Source organism: Halichoerus grypus, chromosome 15, assembly GCF_964656455.1.
Source record: "Halichoerus grypus chromosome 15, mHalGry1.hap1.1, whole genome shotgun sequence".
In the NCBI taxonomy this organism is placed as follows: domain Eukaryota; kingdom Metazoa; phylum Chordata; class Mammalia; order Carnivora; family Phocidae; genus Halichoerus; species Halichoerus grypus.
The window spans coordinates 58128038-58148229 of NC_135726.1; the positions used below are offsets into that span (position 1 = coordinate 58128038).

Here is a 20192-nt window from a genome sequence, read left to right on the forward strand (position 1 = left end):
CTACAATTCTCAACAAACACTTGGGTGCCCCTAGGGGAGAGGTGCCCTAAAGTCCATAAAGCCAAGCCTTGGAGGCATCTCCTCTCTCTACTGTGGTTTATAGTCAAGACACTAAGATGGGGGGGGCAGCTCTTACCTCACTACGCTAGTATCTTAATGCCCTGGGGGAAATGCTTCCTGGTTTTCATAAAAGCTGGTATTTGAATGAACGGTGCCATGCCACAGCCCCGTTCTGGCTTGAATCACGCCCCCTCAGAGCTATGGAAGTCCTCGCCTCCAGGACCTGTGAATGTGACCTTACTTGGAAATAGGGTCTTTGCAGATGATTGAGAGTAGAAGTCACTGAGGTGGGCCCCATTCCAACAGGACTGGTGTCCTCATCAACTTTGGGGGAATTTGTGCACAGAGACAGGAAGGACAGAGAGAAGGTGATGTGCATGTGGAGGGTGCCCGCCAGTAGCAGCTGAGCAGAGAGCCGGGGCAGAGGCCCAGCACCAGCTCTCCCACTGGCCTCGGAAGGAACCAGCAGGTGGCCCGTTGCTGTTGCTTTGGATGCTTGTCACAGCAGCCCCAGCAAACTACCAGAGCACCCCACTGCAGTGAGACTGGGCCAGAGAACGCGAAGAGGAGGAGGCGCAAACAGATGCTGAAATGCAGAGAGAAGAGGCTTTCTTAGGAAGATGCCGAGGACGTAAAGGCGCCACGCTCCATCCCTGACTCCGGGCTTGGGGGCAGACTCGGGGCAGCCCTGACCACCCATAAAGACTCCTAGATGCCTGCCTCCCACCTCGGCCACGCAGGGGACTCCCCAGTGACAGAAGCACGGAGGTGGAAGCCCATTTCTTCCCGACAGTAAACCTTGAGACCCGGGCTCAGGAAACATCTGTTTATTCCAAAAAATACCAAGTTGCCACTCCACCGCTGTCCTCACCAAGGGACTGGGGGAAGAGTTTGGTGTTGAGCAGGGAGAGGGAGGGATAAAGAAGCTGTGGAGAGTCTTCTGGTCTAGAACTGGTTATCTTCTCTCTGCACCCCTCCCCCGCCCCTCCCACAACGGGGTGTGTGTGTGTGAGTGCGCGGCGCGTGCCGGTTTATCAGGGGGCGGAAGACTCAGATGGCGAGGTCCCAGCTCTGGAAGCATCGAGGGGGATCAGGCAGGACAAGCCCACTTCCTCACCCCCTTGAGACCTCTCCCCACTATGGCTTATTTGAGATCAGAGGTCAAGGCCCCAAGGTCAGGCAGCCTGTGGCAGAGTGAGTGGGGGGAGGGGAACAAGATACCTGGAATCCAGGCCAGGAGACAGCAAGTCGTGGGGGGTGTACGAAAGCTGAAAGGCCCCAAGCCCCTGTATTCCAGGCGGCTGGGGAAAGCTGAGTGCTCAGTGGGGATGGTGAGCAGAGGGAACGGGGTGTGAAAGGGGGCAGGCGCTCAAGCTGGCTCCTTTCTGGGGGAAGTCACAGTCTGCCTGAGGGGCGCTGGGCATGGGGAGGCCCTGGATGGGACTGTGGGGAGCCCACAGGAGCAGCTAGAAGCATGGACACGGGGCCCAGGTAGATTGGGGTAGCTCCCCAGTTCCCCTGGGTGCTGGGAGCTGAGGGCATTATCTGCCCCAGGCTCCTGACGAGAAGGGGTGAGCTGAGGTGCCAGTATTTGGGGGGAGACAGAAGAGGGAGGGGGACGGCCCAGAGGAGGGAGAAGAACCCCCTCACCTTGCCTTGGGGGCTGGGGAGGGGGTATGTAGCCCTTTAAGAGTGGGGGAATGGCCGCCCCCCCGCAACATGGCTATATACAAAGAGAATTGGGGCAAATTGTGCATTGGGTGTTGAGGAATCCCCAAAACCCCTGGAGGCTCCCTGGTGTGTGAGGGGGAGATAAGGAGAGAATGCAGCTTCTCCACCATCTTGAGATGATGCAGAGCACCCCCCCCCCCATGGCCTTGGCAGTGGCCATGGCCCTCCAGATGTGCCTGCTCCAGGACCAGGCCAGCAGGAGACATGAGTGAAGGCCCCAGGGAGGTCAGCAGCTGTCCACCCAGCCCATGGGGTCTCTGAGGAGAGTTTGGCCCAAGCCAATGGAGTGCTGTTTTGGGTGGGGGTCCAGGTCACAGGGGCAGTGATGTCACCTGAGGACTGTGAAGCCCATCCCACTCCTCCCCCGTGATGATAAAAGTTTTCTGTGTTGACCCTGTCACCGATGAGATGGGTGAAGGGCAGTGAGTTATTAGGAGGGGCCTGGATGCCCTCACCAGGGGGTGATGGAGTCTGGCCAAGACCAGGTCTGTGGTGGGGTTAATGCAGGCATCAGCTCGAGTCAGGAGGGAGGCAGTGACATCATTAAGAAGGGGCTAAGGATGATGTCATCAGAGGGACCCCCACCTATTCCCTTTTTGAAGGAATGGGAAAATGGTGTGTATTGTGCTAGTTCCCCTTAAGGGAACAGTTATAGGTGCCATGGGACCCCAGAAAACAATTGAAATACAGCCATTGTAGTACTTGACACTCAAGATGATGGATCCTGGAAGATAATGATGCATGGTTGAAGTGGATCCTAGTAAATGACATATTTTGGTGTCATGGATCCTAGGAGATGATGATGCTATGGTTATGGTGGATCCTGGTAGATAATGACACCATGGTTGAAGTGGATCCTGGGAGGTGATGACCCCATTGGTTCTCATGGTTCCTGGGAGGTGATGACACCATGGTTGAAGTGGATCCTGGGAGGTGATGACATCATGGTTGAAGTGGATCCTGGGAGGTAATGACACCACAATTATCAGGGACTATGGGAAATGGTGGCATCATCAGTACTAGTGGATCCTGGTAGAGGATGTTACCATCAGCCATAGAGGATTCTGGAAGGTAATGACAATATGTCATAGTGGATCCTAGGAGATGATGATGATACAATGGTGTGGTAGGTCCTGGGAGATGAAGACACCATAGGTCATAGGGAATCCTGGGAAATGATGTCATCGTCAGGCATGGTTAGCATTTGACCCCAGGTACAATGCCATCATGAGTGGTGGAAGTCTTATGGTACTGATGATATCATCAGCAAAATTAATAGTGGGCACACCCCAACCAACCCCATCCCACCTCACCCCCAACAGGAAGCCAGGAGTTTGTTGACAGAGGCGACGATGTCTCTAGTTATGGCAGAAAGACGTGACACCAGCCTTTGGGCCACTATGAGTCCCAGGACTCTGGGAGGCTGGTGGGCCAGAGTGGCCTCCTTGGGAGCAGAAGCCAGTCTGGGAGTCCTGTCCTCCAGGAGTCACACAGGAGGTGACATCACTGCACAGGGTGGGATCTGAGGCCCAACCACCCTTTAGAGGGAGGGTCTGGTGGACATCCTGCAGAGCATGTCCCTGGTGTCAGGGAGAGGAGTGACCAAGTTAAGTCATGGCAGGACAAGGCAGAAACTCTGGTGACATCATCACAAGTGATGGCCCTCCAGAGCAGGCAGTGTCTCTGGTGATGACATCACAGCATTGGGACAGAACCTCAGTGGGGGCCCATTGCTAACAACCTACAGTCAGACCATTCATCCCGATGGAGACCTCTGCAGTTGGGGTTGCCTCCCCAGTGATGACATTCCCTCAGACAACTCCTCAGGTCAGAGCACTTTCTCTGGTGACCCCAGGGTTGCCATGGATTTGGGGCATGCCCTGCCTTCTCATGACCTGGCATGGAGGTGTCTTAGAGCATCACCCCAGGACAGGCAGAGTCCAGAGGTGAGATCACAGAAGCAGACTATCATCCCTGGTGATGACATCATGGGAAGAGGCACAGTCCCTCTGATCATGTCATAGGGCAAGGCACCTTCTCTGGAGATGGCATCACAGGAAGGAGGCAGAGTCCCTGTGACAGTGTTGTGGAAAGGTCGTACGTACAGGGAGGACACAGTTGGCAAGACCTTACCCCTGCGATGTGTCCCAGGAAGATGGCTTTGTCTGTAGTGACAACATCATAGACAGAGACATCTTCTCTGGTAGAAAACATTTTCCTGGTGGTGATGATGTCACAAGAGGCCTTTTGGTGCCAGACATGACATCATCAGGGTGAGATGTGTCTCTGCTATGACATTCACAGGAAGGAATCTTTGTCTCTAGGGCTGATGTCATAGGACAAGGCATTGTCTCTGCTGTGACATCACAGGGAGAAAGTCTGTGATGACTTCGTGGAACAGAGACATGGCCTCTAGCGATGACCTCAGGGGTGGGCCTATTCCTCTGTGATGGATTCATGGGAAGAAAGTTTTGTCCCTGTGATGACATCACAGAACACAGACATTTTCACTAGTGATGACCTCACAGGCAGGGCTCTTCCTCTGTGATAACGTCATGGGAAAGAGGCCTTGCCTCAAACAGTGACATAGGAGGAGGGATCTTATCTACCATGACATCCCAGAAGGAGGTTTTGTCTCCGGTGACGATTTCATCCAAAGCAGTGTCCTCGGAGGCAGCCCCCTGCCCACAGGCTGATCCTGGGTCCCAGGCCCCTAGAGTGTGTTGGGGTGGGGGCCGGCGAGGCCGCAGCCCGCAAGCCCCCGGGCCTGGCCTCAGACCGTCACCTCATTCTTGCTGGCGGTGCGCAGGTGTTGGGGCAGGTGATGGCCGGGGATGAACTGCAGTTGCTCCAGCGTGCCCTGGCGCTGGAAGGGCGGCCTGCGCGCCAGCGTGCCCCCTCCCCCGCCGGCGTCCGACATCCAGGCGGGCTGCGGGGAGCCGTGCAGGCCGTGGTGGTGGTGCGCGTGCAGGCCGGGCGGCGGGGGCAGCCCGTGCAGCGGCGTGGGGGGCCCCCCGGGTCCCAGCAGCAAGTTGGAATGGGACGCGGCCAGGCCCGCGCGGGCGGCAGGCTCCGGGGGCAGCGCGGGGCTGCGCGGGGGCGACAGCAGGTGCTCCCGGCTCTGGCGCAGGGCCTCGGGCGACGACAGGAGCAGGTGCTCTTGCGACACAAGGCGCGCGCGCGGCAGCGTGAATTCGTAGCGCGACCGGCCTCCGTCGCCCAGCAGGTGCTCCTGGGACATGACCCGCCGCGGGTTGGGCGCGGGCGCCAGGCCCAGCTCCTCCGGGCCGCCCCAGGCATCCATGCGGTAGCCGCCCCCCGTGCCGGGTCGCCGAAGGGTATGCAGGGGCAGCGTCCCGCGGGGCATCTCCGCCAGGTGCCTGCGCTTCAGGTAGGCCTCGTCCAGATCCTTCTCAGCTGGGGGAAGGGGGGAAAAGCCATAGAGGTAAGTCCTCAGCCAGCCCACAACCTCCCCCAGCCCCTGGCTTCGGTACATCCCACCCCCACGAGGACCCCAGACATCACCAGAATGCCCTGGTCATTAGCCTGGGAACAGGTGGGTGAGTCCCACATTGCAATCAGTCAAAACAATCAGGCTAGCTATGTGACCCAAATGCAGGTTCCTAGGCCCCACACACGCTGGTGAGCCGGTAGATGTGGGGCAACTTCCTTTTTTTTTTTTTCCTTCCAAACTTGGAGATGTGACCTATTCATGGGTTATGAAGTCAGTTTTGTGGATGGTGACTGGCATTTTGAAAATGAGATAGAATAAAAAATTATCAGAAAGCATCCACACAGGAGCTCCTGGCTGGCTCAGTCGGTAAAGCATCCCCATCTTCATCTCCGGGTCCTGAGTTGAGCCCCATATTGGGTGCAGATATTACTTAAAAAAATCAATTAAAAAAAAAAAAGATTAAGGGGGTTGGTGGGGGAAAAGATTTTTAAAAGTTACATAAAAAAGAAAGTATCTAAGGGTCCCTGGGTGGCTCAGTCAGTTAAGCCTCTGCCTTCGGTTCAGGTCATGATCCTGAGGTCCTGGGATTGAGTCCCACATCGGGCTCCTTGCTCAGTAGTGAGCCTGTTTCTCCCTCTCCCTCTGCTGCTCCCTCTTCTTGTGCTCTCTCTCTGTCAAATAAATAAAATCTTTAAAAAAAAAAGAAAGCATACACATAATAGGGGAATAAGGGTGAGTACCAGTTCATAAAGTTTTTATTTCAGTTAATTTGTGTTGCGGAAATATTAATGGATGCAGTGACAGTACCTAGGGTTTGTTTTAAAATAATCCAGCAAAGAGGTGCCTCAGTGGCACAGTGGGTTGAGCGTCTGGCTCTTGGTTTCCACTCAGATCCTGATCTCAGGGTTTGGGATTGAGCGCCGCCCGCGTTGGCTCCGCACTGAGCTTGGAGTTGGCCTGAGATTCTCTCTCCCTCTACTCCTCCCCACTCTCCCTCTCTGTCTCAAAATAAATCAATCTTAAAAAAAAAGTAAAAAAGGGTGGGGGGATGGGTTAGCCTGGTGATGGGTATTAAAGAGGGCACATATTGAGTGGAGCACTGGGTGTTATATGCAAACAATGAATCATGGATCACTACATCAAAAACTAATGATGTAGGGCACCTGGGTGGCTCAGTCGTTTAGCGTCTGCCTTCAGCTCAGGTCATGATCCCAGGGTCCTGGGATCGAGCCCCACATAGGGCTCCCTGCTCGGCGGGAAGCCTGCTTCTCCCTTTCCCACTCCCCCTGCTTGTGTTCCCTCTCTTGCTGTCTCTCTGTCAAAAAATGAATAAAAATCTTAAAAAAAACAAAACTAATGATGTAATGTATGGTGATTAACATAACATAAAATAAAATTTTAAAAAAAGTAAAAAATGAAATAATCCATCAAAAACTGGGGCGAAGGGAGTATAGATTAACAAAATGTTGCTCATTTTAAGTTGAGTGATGGGAACATGAGGATTCATTTTACAATTTCCTCTAATGCTGGGTATGTTTGAAAAAGTTCATAATAACAAGTTTCAAATTTTTTCCTGTAATTAAAAAATATGCATATATACATGTGTCTCATGGTGATAATATAAAAAGCATTTCTTAATGTGGCTCTCAATTTAAAAATGTTTGAAGGCTACTGCCACTGACCCAGAAATGTCCGGAGTCACAGTGATTGGTTCAGGGACAAGCATGTGACCCAGTTTGGGCCAGTAGGCTCCAGACCTGGGATTTTTGCTGGAATCATTGGGAAAGATGCTTTTCTGCTGGTAGAATGGCACCCTGAAATTCCTCAGGTCAGTCTTTGCCACCACTAAGGAAGGATCTCTCTGAAAATGAAGCCAGCCCACCATTTAGCAGAGCTGAGACATATAGAATCCTGGAGACAGCTTTTGAGCTCCTGGATCCAGCCATACCCGAAGCTCATGATTCAGAGACTTTCCATTATCTAGCTAATGTAGTTGCCTTTTTAAATTTTTTTTTGTTTGCTTAAGTTGTATTTCTGTTAATTGTAAATACAGGTCCTGATGAATACAATAGATCTTAGGAGAGCATGAATCTGCATTTTTAAAAAGCAGTGTCACATTAGGAGAGGGAAGGGAAAAATGAAGGGGGGGAAATCGGACGGAGAGATGAACCATGAGAGACTATGGACTCTGAGAAACAAACTGAGGTTTTTGGGGGGGGGGATTGGTTAGCCTGGTGATGGTTATTAAGGAGGGCAAGTACTGCATGGAGCACTGGGTGTTTTACGAAAACAATGAATCATGGATCACCACATCAAAAACTAATGATGTATGGTGACTAACATAACATTAAAAAAAAAAAAAAAAGCACCTTCAGTGTCAATTGGGCCACTCTCCACCATTCTGAACCCAGACCCTGGCTCTTCACCCCACCCCATTGCCTGTGCCCCTCCCCCTCCTGGGACTCACCCAGTCTCTTGAGGGAGGAGTAGCGGTTGAGTTCAGATTTTACAGCAGCCTCGTAAGACGGGGGCAGATGCGAGAGGTTGTGGAAGGACCGTGAGCAGGAGAGCGTGGAGTAGTGCAAGGAGGGGCTGGGTGGTGGAATGGCGCGCCAATCTGGGGCAGAGGGGCATGGCAGGGGTCAGCCCAGCCCCTCTTCCTCAGACCCAGCAATTCCAGCCCCCAGCCCCTTAGGGAGTGGAAACCAGGGACTCCAGCCCCTCAGAGCACCAGCAGTCCAGGACCCCCGTATTCATTCCCCCCCACTCAGGAGACAGGCTCATTGCTGGGGCAGCAGGTCATGTCATAGGAAGAGAGGCAGCTAGCTCTTGCTCGGCACCTGCCGTGTGCCTGGCCCCAGGCTGGAGGGGCAGTCCACTCCATTCGTCTTCCCACCAACCCAGGTGTGAGGGAGATGACCACTTCTGGTATTCAAACTGGGCAGCCGAGGCTAGCTTGGTTACCTGGCTAGACTGGGGGGTCAGGGCTCACAGGGTCTCATGCCTGCTCTGTCCTGGGCCCCCAGCTCAGGCTCAATACAAGGCAGGGAAGGAAAGGAGCCTTGTCCTCCCCACAGCCCAGCCCTAGTCCGTACCCATTGTGGTGGCATGGTGCTTGGGGCTGTTGACGTTGAGGTGCAGGTAGTTGTGGTGCAGATTATCTGTGGGGACCAAGAAAGGAAGTGGTGTTACTGTCATCACTCACTCCCAGCTGGTGCTGCTGTCCTGGTATTGCGGAAGGATTTCCACTCATGTCCACTTGGTCCCCAGCTCTGATCCCTGCTACCTCCTGAATCTCTGCTCTGACCTGCCTCTCCCTCCTGGACCATCAAATCAGCCTTCTGGCCATCTGGCCAGCCCCCTCTTCAAGATCAGCCCCCCAGGGTAGTATTCCTGACACCCACACTTGCCCCTGCCCTTGCCCCTCTGCTGTTGCAAACTCTTTCCATGTCTGGCTGTCACCCACAGGACAAAATCTAAGCCAGGAATTACTTGGCTTAGATTGGCTCCAGCTGATGCCTTGCCTGAAGGAGCCTAGTTCAGTCCTGCCACAGGGCCTTTGCACATGTTGTTATGCTATTCTCTCCGCCTTGAATTCCTTCTTTGCCTGAAGAACTGCTACTCACCCCTCAAGATCCGCCTCAAATGTCTCCTCTTTATTACTACTATTCAAACCCACCTCTTCCCCTCCATTTCTGACCCCAGCCCAGGCCTTGTCCAGCCTGGAGTACCATCCACCCTCCCCCTGGGCCTTCTTCATCTCATCCCTCCCCCTTCACATGGGTTCCAGAAAGATCATTCTTCCACTCACTTTTGACTTTGTTGCCCATCCCTGCTCTAAACTCTACCGTGGGTTCCCACTGCCATCAGGACAAAGGCAGAGCTCCTCAGCCCAGCCTGGTGCTCAGGTCCTTCCCGAGGTGTCTGCACACCCTCTCCTTGGCCCGCAAACTCTGCTTCAGCCGCCCTGAGCTCCACTGGCCCAAGTAACCCCCTCACCCACCAGGCCATTGCTCAAATAGCATTGCCTGGGGGAAGCCTTCCTCCTCCTCTAACCCGTTCCAGCTCCCTGGGCTTCCCCACTGATGAACTCATCATAAAATAGAAGAACACTAATAACTGCTCCTATTTGTATGGCGCTTTTTCTGTGTGAGGCATTGCTCTAAGCCTTCGGTCACTGGTTCACTTGACCTTTACGATAACCCTGTGAGGTGAGGGCTGTTGTGCTCCTGGTTTCATGGGTGAGGACACTGAGGCCCAGACAGGTGAAACGGTTTGCCCCGGTCGGCGGTGGCAGAGCCAGGATTCAGACCCAGGCTGTCTGGTTCGGGACACGTTCCAATGCAGTTATTAGGTACTTTCTTGTGAGTTTCTTGTGAGCTGTTGGGAGCTCAGACACGGACTTTCTCAAGTGCAGGGGCTGAGAATGTATAAATTTAAATCACCCCGGCGTCCATGGCACCCACCCGTAATGGTTCAGAGATGGCAGAGGCCGGTGGAGGGGACTAGGGGCAGGGCCTGGGCCTCGGGAGGTGGGGCTATCCGGGGAGGGCGGGGCTGGAGGACTCGGGCGGGGCCTGGGCAGCGGGAGGTGGGGCTATCCGGGGAGGGCGGGGGCTAGAGGACTGGGGGCGGGGCCTGGGCAGCGGGGAGGCGGGGGTATCTGGGAGGGCGGGGCTACATTATGGTGGGCGTGGCCAGAGGCAGCAGCTGCAGCCCCAACTCCCAGGTCCCACTCACCGAGATTGGAGGGCTTCACGGTGTTGTAGAGGTTCTTGGGCGTCCTCGGGGGAATGCTGTCAGGGCCCCCGACCCCCGGGGTCAAGGAGCTGCTTCGTGCCCGGTCCGGGCGGGTCCCAGGCCCCGCCTGATGCCTCAGAATGTCCACCAGAGCCCTAGAGGTGGCAGAGCGACGGTCAGCGGCCTGGGGACGGGGGTGGGGGCAGGGAGAGGGAGGGCTCAGGCTTCTTTTCCCTCCCTGTTCTCCCTCTGGGGGAGTCTGTCAGTTCGCCCCGGGCTCCTCGCCTTTGGCCACGCCCATCGCTAATGTCAAGCTGAGCGCCGCCCATCCCAAGGTTCCTCCCACCGTATTTCTTGCTTGAAACAGCCCTTTCCTCAATTCATTTGGACCCAACCCCCCTGTGGTCCTTCCCACATCGTCCCCCCTGGGCACCTGCCCCGCCCTGAACTTGGGACCTCACTCCCGTTCCTTTTACAGCCGTCCCATGGTGATAAAGTGTGCCCCATTCGTCCGGCTATGCGGCCGAAAACCTTAGAATCACCCCTGACTCCTGTTGTTCTTTCATGCTCCTCAGCAGTCCTGCAGATTCGACCTCCAAAATAAATCCCCAACGGGACACTTCTCACCACCAGTGCTGCTCCCGGTACCTGCTCTCACCTGGCTCATTGCTAGTGTCCTAACGGATCTCCCGCTTCCACCCCTGTCCCCTGCAGTCCGGCCGCACACACGCAGCCCAGGAACTCTTGAAATTATCAGATGGCTTCGCGCCGGAGCTCAGGGCTCTCTAGAGGCTCCCCATCACTCTCAGAATAAATCTGCTCCACGCCCACTGCTTTGTAGCTTCATGGGCCCCTTCACTGTCCTGCAAGTACTCCCACCAGGGCCCTTGCACGCGCTGTTCCCTCTGCCTGGAATGCCCTTCCCACAGATCACTGCTTGGCTTGCTCCTGATGTTCCCTCTGCCTGGAATGCCCTTCCCACAGATCCCTGCTTGGCTTGCTCCTTCCCCTCAGCTCTCTGCTCCAGGTCCCTTTCCTGACCACTTCGCATAAAGCAACACCCTCGGCCCCCACTCTCTACCTGTTATGCTGCTTTCTTTTCTTCACAGCGGTTATCAATACCTAAATTTATATTGCATATGTGGTTGCTTGCGTACTCTCTCCACCACTAACATTTAATGATAATGGCAGCCAACATTTATTGAGGGCTTACCATGTGCCAAGACTCGACATGAATCAATTCAGTTAATCTTCGTTACAGTCTGAATGGATGGGGAACAGTTATTAGGCCCATTTTACAGGCAAGCAAATGGAGGGACAGGCCCAGGGTCACGCAGACCGCAGGCAGCAGACCTGGGGTTGGAAGTCGGGTTTACCCAGCAGGGCAGGGACCTTGTTTTTTCACTGCTGTATCCCCAGCTGCTGACCCACAGAAAGTGCTCGAAAAATAATTTGTTGGGCGAATGAAGGCCTGAGCCTCACCCGTCACTCCGCAGCCAGGCCCGTTCTGTCGCCTATCCCTAGGGCCCGCCCATATCCCAGGCTCGCGGTGGAGGCCTCCTGCGTCTCCGAACCTGCACAGACACCCCTGTAGCCACGCCCTCACCAGATGGCTCCACCTCTCACTGCCCAGGCCCCGCCCCCAGGCCCCACTCAGCTAGGGCCCCAGCGCTCACATACCTGGGCACGTTGATCTCCCGATGCGCCCTGGGCGCACGGGACGCCTTGCTGAAGGCCACTTTGGCGCCGACGCCCACCGCCAGGGCGAAGCTGATGACCCCGCACACCACGTAGGCCGTGCTGCCCCCGGGGCCCTCGCCCCCGCGCCCCCCTGCGCCCCCCGCCCGGCCCCCTTCCAGCCACCCCGCCTGGCCGGGCCCGGGCCCCCCGCCCACACCCCCAGCACCCCCGACGCCCCCGGCCAGCGGCGGCGGCGTGGTGGCCCAGCGCGGCGTGTCGTAGTTGGAGCAGGAGGCCTGCGCCAGGCGCATGTGGCGGTGCTCGCAGCAGAAGCGGTAGTGGCAGGTGCCGCAGCAGAAGCGGTAGGAGCCCGTGCTGCAGTTGAAGGTGGCGTCGTACTGGCCCATAACGTCGTAGTAGCCATGGCAGAGCTCGGCGGGAGGGGGCGCCCGCGCCGCCGCGCCTGTCCCGCTCGCGGGGCTGGTCCTGGTGCCGTTGGCGCCCGGGCCCGCAGTGCCCCCGCCGCCGGTCAGCGCCCCGGTCAGGCGCCGCAGGTGCGCCAGCAGGGCGGGCAGCGGGCCCGGGGGCTCGGCGCTTGTGGCGTTGGACGGGCGCGCCCCGGCCTGGCGGGCGGTCGAGGCCAGGAGCAGGAGGGTCCCGAGGAGCAGGAGGGACGGCATGGGGCGCGCAGGAGGTCGGACGGGGCCGCCGGCTGCGGGGAGAAACAAGGCGGGAGCTGTGGGCGCGGGACGGATGGCCAGAGGTGCAGAGATGTGGGGATGGGTGGCCGGACGGCGTGAGGAAGGCGGGCCGAGGGAAGGTGGAAGGATGGAGGAAGACAAGCCCCAGGGGAGCGAAAGGATGTAGGAGCGGGCGATGCATGGGCCCAAAGTGCGAGTCCCACAGGGCAGTGCACGGCATTGGCGGGGGGGACGGAGATCTGCCCAGACGCGGCCGGAGGAGGATGGAAATGGTAACGCTCAGACGGGAAAGGATCACGGTGGGCGAGAAGGCGGGAGGAAAGATTGGGAAGGTCGGCGGAGATATCAGAGGGGTGAGCAGAAATAAAGGACGGACAAACACCAGAAGCAAGATAGGATGTGCGGAGAAAGCGTGCGGGGGAGCGAAGGAGGGAGGGCAGAGGGGTCGGTGAGAGCAGGGCGTGGGAGATTGGGGGTGGAGGAGCGGTGAGGACGGTGGGGTGGGTCAGTGGGGATGGGGGAGGGAGTGGAAACAGATGTTCGGGGGGCGAGATGGGGAAGGACAGAGAGAGGTGTGGGTGGGGGAAGAGAGAGAGAGAGAGATGGGGGTTGAGAATCGGAGATGACAGACTAGGCACGTGGAACCAGGTGGTGCAGGGCTTCTCAACCTGGGCTCCACTCTCTGGGCCCCGTCCCGCGTGCTGCCCGGTGTTGAGCACCAGCCACCAGGTGCCAGGAGAATTCGCATTCTCCACGTGCTGCCAGCCTGAGATGCCTGCAGGCATTGCCAAACGTCCCCCTGGGGGCACAAGTGTGCCCGGTTGAGCATGGCTGGCTTAGACCGGCATGGTGCTCAGCGGCCCCAAAGGCTTATTTTATTTCTCTTTCATTTAGGTCTGGTCATCCAGGGGTCTCAAGCTTCTGTCTCTGTCCCGCCCCCTTTCTCCTTCATCCGCCCTCTCTGTGTGTCTATCTCTCACACACCCGCGCGTGCGCATGCACAGACACACGCACACACAGACACACGCACACACAGACACACGCACACACAGACACGCACACACGCACACACACGCACACAGACACATGCAGACACGCGCACACACATGCACACACACAGAGACACGCACACACGCGCACACACACAGAGACACGCACACACAGACACACACGCACACACACAGACGCACACACACACAGACACACACACGCACACACAGACACACACACAAAGAGACACGCACACACAGGCACACACACGCACAGACACACAGACACACACACAGAGACACGCACACACAGACACACACACATGCACACACACAGAGACACATGCACACACGCACACACACATGCACACACACAGAGACACATGCACACACGCACACACAGACGCACACACAGACACGCACAGACACACAGACACACGCACACACAGAGACACGCACACACAGACACACATGCACACACATGCACACACAGAGACGCACACACACGCAGACACACAGATACGCACACAGACACACATGCACACACGCACACACACAGAGACGCACACACGCACACACAGACACACGCACACACAGACACGCACATGCAGAGACACACGCACACACGCACACACATGCACACAGGCACACAGACACGCACACACAGAGACACGCACACGCAGACACACATGCACACACATGCACACACACAGAGATGCACAGAGACGCACACACACACAGACACACAGACACACACACAGACACGCACACACAGAGACGCACACACAGACACACACACAGAGACACACACACGCACACAGACACACATGCACACACATGCACACACACAGAGACGCACACACACGCACAGACACACAGACATGCACACAGACACACGCACACACAGAGACGCACACACAGACACACACGCACACACACACGCACAGACACAGACACGCACACAGACACGCACACACAGAGACATGCACACACAGACACACACACATGCACACACACAGACACACGCACACACAGAGACATGCACACACACACACATGCACACACACAGACACACGCACAAACACACACACAGACACATGCACAGAGACACGCACACACAGACACGTGCACACACATGCAACACAGACACACACGCACACATGCGCACACGCACACACACTCTCACAGTTGCGGGTCTGAAGGGTCTCAGCCCCCAGCAGGAGAGGCAGGGTGGCACAGCTCCACCACGTGCCAGCTGCCTGACACTGCACAGGCTCTTACCTAAGTTTCCCGTGCCTCAGTTTCCCCATGTGTAAAATGGGGGTAAGGATGGTTATCAGGGGGTGGTTACGAGGATGAGCAGGGTTAACCTGTGTAAGGAGCCCGGAGCAGCCGGGCCTGTTGCCGAGCGGCCGACTGCACACGGGCGCGCAGGTGTTTGCCGCAGCCGCTGTTGGCGGAGGGCGGCGCAGGGCCCGCCGGGCCCGTGGCGCAGGTGCAGAGGGAGGGGCCGGAGGGGCGGGTCTGCCCAGCACAGATGCTGCGGGCCGCGTGGACTGAGCCCTGAGGATGCAGCTGTGACTGAGCCACGGGGTCCCCGCCTCTATGGGGCTTACGTTCCAGCGACGGGAGAGGGCTAGTGTGCAGACAGAAGCCAGTGTGAGGCATGTGGAACACTGTTGTGAAGAAATATTAAATCTTGAAGGAAGTCATGGCTAAATGAAAGCTGCATAAGGGGATGGAAGGGTGGATAGGACTAGTCCGATAAGCATCATTAGGTAGTACTCTTATGCTCCTTTCCATTGAGTGCGTGTGTATCTGGGGACCACACCGTTACCCCCAGAAGTCGGTGGAGAGAGGGTCCTGGGAGCTGAGGCTCCCCACCCCTCAGCCAGCTGGCCCCCCTCCCACCTGGGGCCTCAACTCTCTGAGCTCCAGCTCCGGGCCCTCCCTTGCACTGTGGGCTAGAATCCCCCACTCAGTGTTTCATAGGCATCTTAGAAGTGGCTTGGCCCACACTGTGGACAGCCATTTTTGGTGGTTCCTCAGAAGTTAAACAGAGTTATCACATGACCCGGCAGTTCCACTCCTAAGAACTGAAAATGTATGTTCACACAAAAACTTACACACGAATGTTCATAGCAGCACTATTCGTAATATCCCCAAAGTGGAGACCACCCAAATGGCCATCGACAGAGGAACAGATAAACACAATATGGTCTATGCAGAGAACGAAATATACTCAGCCTTAAAGAAGGGAGCACTGATATGTTGCATCATGGATGAACCTCCAAACATCACGTGAAAGAAGCCAGACACAAAAGGTCATATACTGTATGATCCCATTTATCTGAAATATCCACGGTAGTCAAAGCCATAAAGCCAGACAACTGATTAGTGGGTGCCTGCAGCTGGGGGAGGGGAAGAATGGGGAGTGACTGCTTTGGGGTGATGAACATATTCTGCATGAGACAGTGGTGACAGTTGCACAACATGATGAATGTCCTAAGTATCATTGAACTCAACACTTAAAAGCAGTTTAAAAATAGCTAAAATGGTAAATTTTGAGTTAGGTGTATTTTACCACAATTTTAAGAAACAAACAAAAAACCACCAACATAGGTCAGATGACATCAAGCCCTCCCCTGCTGAAACCGTCCGCTGGCTTCCTGTCACACCTGGGATAACATGAAAGCCCTTGTCCCTTTCCTGTCCCTTCATGTCTTTCCAGGTCCCATGCCCAAGAGGGCCCCTTCTTCCTGCCTTTGCATCTGCTGCTCCTTTCGCCTGGGACCTCCTCTTGCTGCAGATACTGGTCTGTGCCCCCCACTCCTTCCCTCAGGTGTCCCTCACGGGTCATCTCACTGAGCCTTCCCTGTGCTGTCCAAAGCAGCACCTCCCACCGCTCTGGTCCCCACACCTGCTTTCTGTGTTGTCATAGCTTCCATCTCTACTTGCCACATCGTACGTGTAGGGATGAATGTTGAGAGGAAGTGTGAGAGGTGGGTCTTCTCTCTTTCCCTTTCTGTCTGTCTCTCTCTCATACACACACACTTCAGATGAAAGCGCTGAGGTTCCGAGAGGTCCCATCAGTCGCCTAAGCCTTACGGTGCCCAAGCATTGGAGCTGGGCTCTGAACTCAGGTCTCAGGGCGCTGCCACCTGTAGAACCTTTATCCCATGCAGAGAAACGTGGGTTGACATGCATACAGACACACACCTTTCATCAGTGAATCCACATGCATGCAGTGATGTGGATTTCTTCATTCATTGAGGGCTGCCACATACGGTTGGGCAGGTTGGGCACTGCACAAGGAGATCGGGTTGAGAGGCTGGAATCCAGCCAGGCTCTCCTCCTTAAGGCGTACTGGTGGGACTGCATCCATCTGGGGGAAGGGGCACCCTTTAGAACTCACACAAAGTTGCCATCTGCCTGCCAAAGCGTAGACACAGGGGAGCTACGTTGGGCCAGGGGGTACCTTTGTCTCATTTGCATAAAGTGCTGTATGGGCTAGCAGTTTGCCCACTCAGTCCCCATTCTGTGCCAAGCCTCCAGCTGAGCTCCATGGACACAATTCTTCCCTCTGCTAACAGAGTCCCATTGTCCCCTCCAACTGCACACACACACACACACATGCCCAGGGAGACACAACTTCACAGCATTGACAACTCTGGGGAGTGGGGGCCGTGGCATCTATCCCCTCAAACCCAGGGATGCACCCAGACACAATACACATGGCACGTCTACAGTGGAGGGAGCCATGGCCTCCTGCCCCTGCCTTACACCTCCTGAAGGGAGGGGGACACACACCTAGGGACACAGTGACCTGTCTAGACACCAGGACACGGGGGGACCGAGTCTCCCCTCGCCTCACACAGAACAACACAAAGACACACAACATTATGTACACACAATGACAGAGAACACAGGACACCCACATAGTGTGCAAACACAACACACAAGGACACCCAATGTCATCCTGGTGGCGCACCTGTAAGCTCCTCCCAGCACACGTGCACACAGCTCCGTGTGGACACACAGCTGTGCACTTCTGGGCATTTCCACCCACAGCACACAGGACCGAGGCACGGTCTCAGACACTGTGACACACTGGGACCACACATAGCTGCAGAACACAACCAGGGACCCGCCCAAGCCACCACCTCTACGTGGACACAACATGCACATCCCAGCCCACGGTCATGCATCCCCGGGGGTGCACACATATGTGCAAACACACGCCCCCCAGCGGTGGAGTCTGGAAGCACACGTGTGACCCCCCCCCCCCCCCAGTCCTTCCGCAGCCCCTTACACACACGGGCACTTTCCTCCCCCACAGCTGAGAGGAAGGGGGCCCCTCGCCCCAGTCTCCTCCCTCCCTGCACCGTGCATGCTCAGCAGCAAAGGGCCAGGGCTGTGCCCCCGCCCTAGCACCAACCTAGGGCCTGAGGGACGTACAGACAGAGATCAGGGGAGCCAACTTGACAAGCGTCTCCGGAGCAGGCCCCACTCGGTCCCTGGGCTCCTGGGAACCTTACAGTACCTGCATGCGCTGGGCGCACACAGCCTGCCAGCTGGGGATGGGGCCTAGGGCTGGGTTGCTGGGTGGGGCCAACGTATGGCAGCTGGGAATGAGAGATGGAGAGGATGGCGGGGGGACAGGGAAAGAGTTTTGGGAGGTTGGTGGGGGGAGAGGCCCAGAGAAAGGAGGAGAGATACCCAGGGAGAGGGGCACAGAGACCCAGAGAGAAGGGGTCAAAGACAGAGAGGGGTCAGAGACCCAGAGAGGGAGCGGGCTGGGGGGAAACAGATGCTCACAAGAGGGGCACAGATCCCAGAGAAGTGGGGTTCAGAGATTGAGAAGCTAAGAGAGAACGAGAGAGAGAGAGAGGAGAGAGAAAGGGGGAGGACAGAAACCCACAGAAGGGCAAGACGCAGAAAGAGAAGACTGAACCTCGGGAAACTGGGGGCTGGAGGGGTTTGCAGGGGGCGGCAGAGGAGGACTGAGGGTGCGCGATGGGTATCGAGAGAGAGAGAGAGAGAAAGAGAGAGAGAGAGAGAGAGAGAGCCTGGGCACACGCAGGGTCCGGGTGGCGTGCAAAGGGAGGGGATCCTAGGAATATCTGGGGTTGAGGGGTCGGTTTGAGGTAGGGATGTGGAAAGCAGGCAAGAGGAGGAGAGGATGTGGAGCAGAGGAGGGAGAAAGGGGAGGGGTCTGGATGGGGGGCGGGGATCCCAGTACTGGGCATCCAGGCAGCGGGGACTCAGGGACGAGGACCCTCCCCGAGGCGCTCCCGGCGGCCGCCCCATCCCCAGGTCTTCCCGTGTCCTGTGCCTCTCTGACTCTGGGTGTCTGCATCTCCCTGCCCACCTCTCCTCCCGGACCCCGCCTCCCACCCGCCCGCAGGCGGCCTCGCATCTCTAACGGGATCTGCCCTGGGTCACCGTCCTCCTAGCCTGTGTCTCTCTACATGTCTCATCGCTTCTCTGCGTCCCTGAGTCTCTATCCACCTCTCCTCCCGGCCCCCACACGCTGTCCCGTTCTCTGAGTCTCTGTTTTCTGTGTCCGTTCTTCCCTTTGCCCCGTCTCCGTCTCTCTACATCCTGTCTCTGTGTCTCCCCCCACCCCCAACCCCCAACCCCCACATCCCCATCTCTCTTTACCTCTCTGACTCTGTCTCTGGCTCTATGTCTCTTTCCCAGGTTTGCTATCTACAGATCTCTGCCCCTCTGAGTGTCTCTGTGGCTCCCCCCACCCCACCCAGGAGCCCAGTCTCCCTCCCTGGTCCCCCTACTCTCACTCAGGCCCGGGTTGGAGGGGCGGGGTGGGGGGGCGCTGCAGCGGGAGCTGTGTGTTCCCAGCGCAAAATAGACTCCCGTTGCCATGGCGACGCGAGCGCGGCCTCCGAGACGCGAAGCATCAGGCTAGGGGGTGAGGAGGGGGGACACCTGGATCCGGAAGGCGGGGGCCGGGGGCGCCGACGCCGGTCCCGGGGGCTCCTGGAGGAGGGGGGAGGATAGGACTCCTAGGTCCCTGGGGAGAGGGGGTGCTGGGCGCTCTGATGCCGGGTTCCGGGGACCGGGCCTTCTGGGAGGGTGGGATTCCAGGATTGGCGGGGGTGGGTGGGGGGACTCAGATTCTCCAGTGGGGGGCGGGCTAGTTGGAAGCTCTGACGCCTGGGTCTCTGGGGGATTCAGAGGTTGCCTTCTTAGGTCTCCAAGGTTGGGGGGCGGGGAGCAAGGACTGCGAATCTCAAGAGGCTGAGGGGCCTTGACTGGGGGCTCCGTAGAGCCCGGGCCCCCAGATCTCCACGGGGGCTGCAGAATTCTGAGAGCCCCCATGTGGATCCCCAGGCTCCTGCGTCTTAGGGGAACAGGAACCACTCAGATGAAGCCGTCTGTCCTTCCCAGCCATTCATCCATTCATCCGCATGCCGGTCTCTTCTTCCTCCCGTCCCCATGTCCCCAGTGCCTTAGTTTCCCCCTCCGCACCGGGGTGCGGTCGCGCTCACCTCACTTTCCGGATTCGGGACCCTTGGGGAGTCGGGGGTGGCGGCGTGGGGGGCCGGCCGGGGAGGCAGAGCGAGCGCGTGTCTGCGAGCCAACAGGCTGGGCGTGTGCGCGCGCTGGTGGGGGGCGGCCGGCAGCGTGTGGGGCGTGCGACCCGGCCCGCAGCTCCCGTCCGTGCAGATGCGCGCCGGCTTCGCTGCAGATGTGGTTGCGGCCAGCCTGCCTTCGCCTCGTGCCGGCTGGGAGCCGAGAAGAGGCACCTCCCCCTCCCCACCTGCTGGGACCCCTCTTCCCCCAACCCGCGGCCCCCACTCGCCCCCGGGACAC

The 20192-nt window shown here is 57.3% G+C and overlaps 1 protein-coding gene across 2 annotated transcripts; it reads right to left on the reverse strand.

Moving 5' to 3' along the window:
- Positions 1-872: 872 nt before the first annotated feature.
- SHISA7 (shisa family member 7) lies at positions 873-20096 on the reverse strand. 2 transcript variants are annotated; one of them, XM_036096811.2, is made up of 7 exons: positions 19868-20096; positions 16575-16740; positions 11666-12377; positions 9986-10140; positions 8341-8406; positions 7713-7862; positions 873-5208 (listed from the first exon to the last, which is right to left on the reverse strand). In XM_036096811.2, exons 2-7 carry the CDS (start codon positions 16597-16599, stop codon positions 4565-4567), a joined length of 1752 nt encoding a protein of 583 aa, XP_035952704.1. In that variant the 5' UTR covers positions 16600-16740; positions 19868-20096; the 3' UTR covers positions 873-4564. The 2 variants fall into 2 exon arrangements, with proteins under 2 accessions (XP_035952704.1, XP_035952706.1); XM_036096813.2 differs by lacking the exon at positions 16575-16740.
- Positions 20097-20192: the final 96 nt, after the last annotated feature.

What these genes read in the sequence shown, in the direction of transcription:
- SHISA7 (XM_036096811.2), bottom strand. Translation starts at nt 16,599, where the DNA reads ATGCATGTGGATTCACTGATGAAAG. An exon ending in TGTGGATTCACTGATGAAAG is followed by an intron (nt 12,378 to 16,574) that starts GTGTGTGTCTGT and finishes TTCTCCCCGCAG; the next exon opens with CCGGCGGCCCCGTCCGACCT. An exon ending in CGTGAAGCCCTCCAATCTCG is followed by an intron (nt 8,407 to 9,985) that starts GTGAGTGGGACC and finishes TGGTCCCCACAG; the next exon opens with ATAATCTGCACCACAACTAC.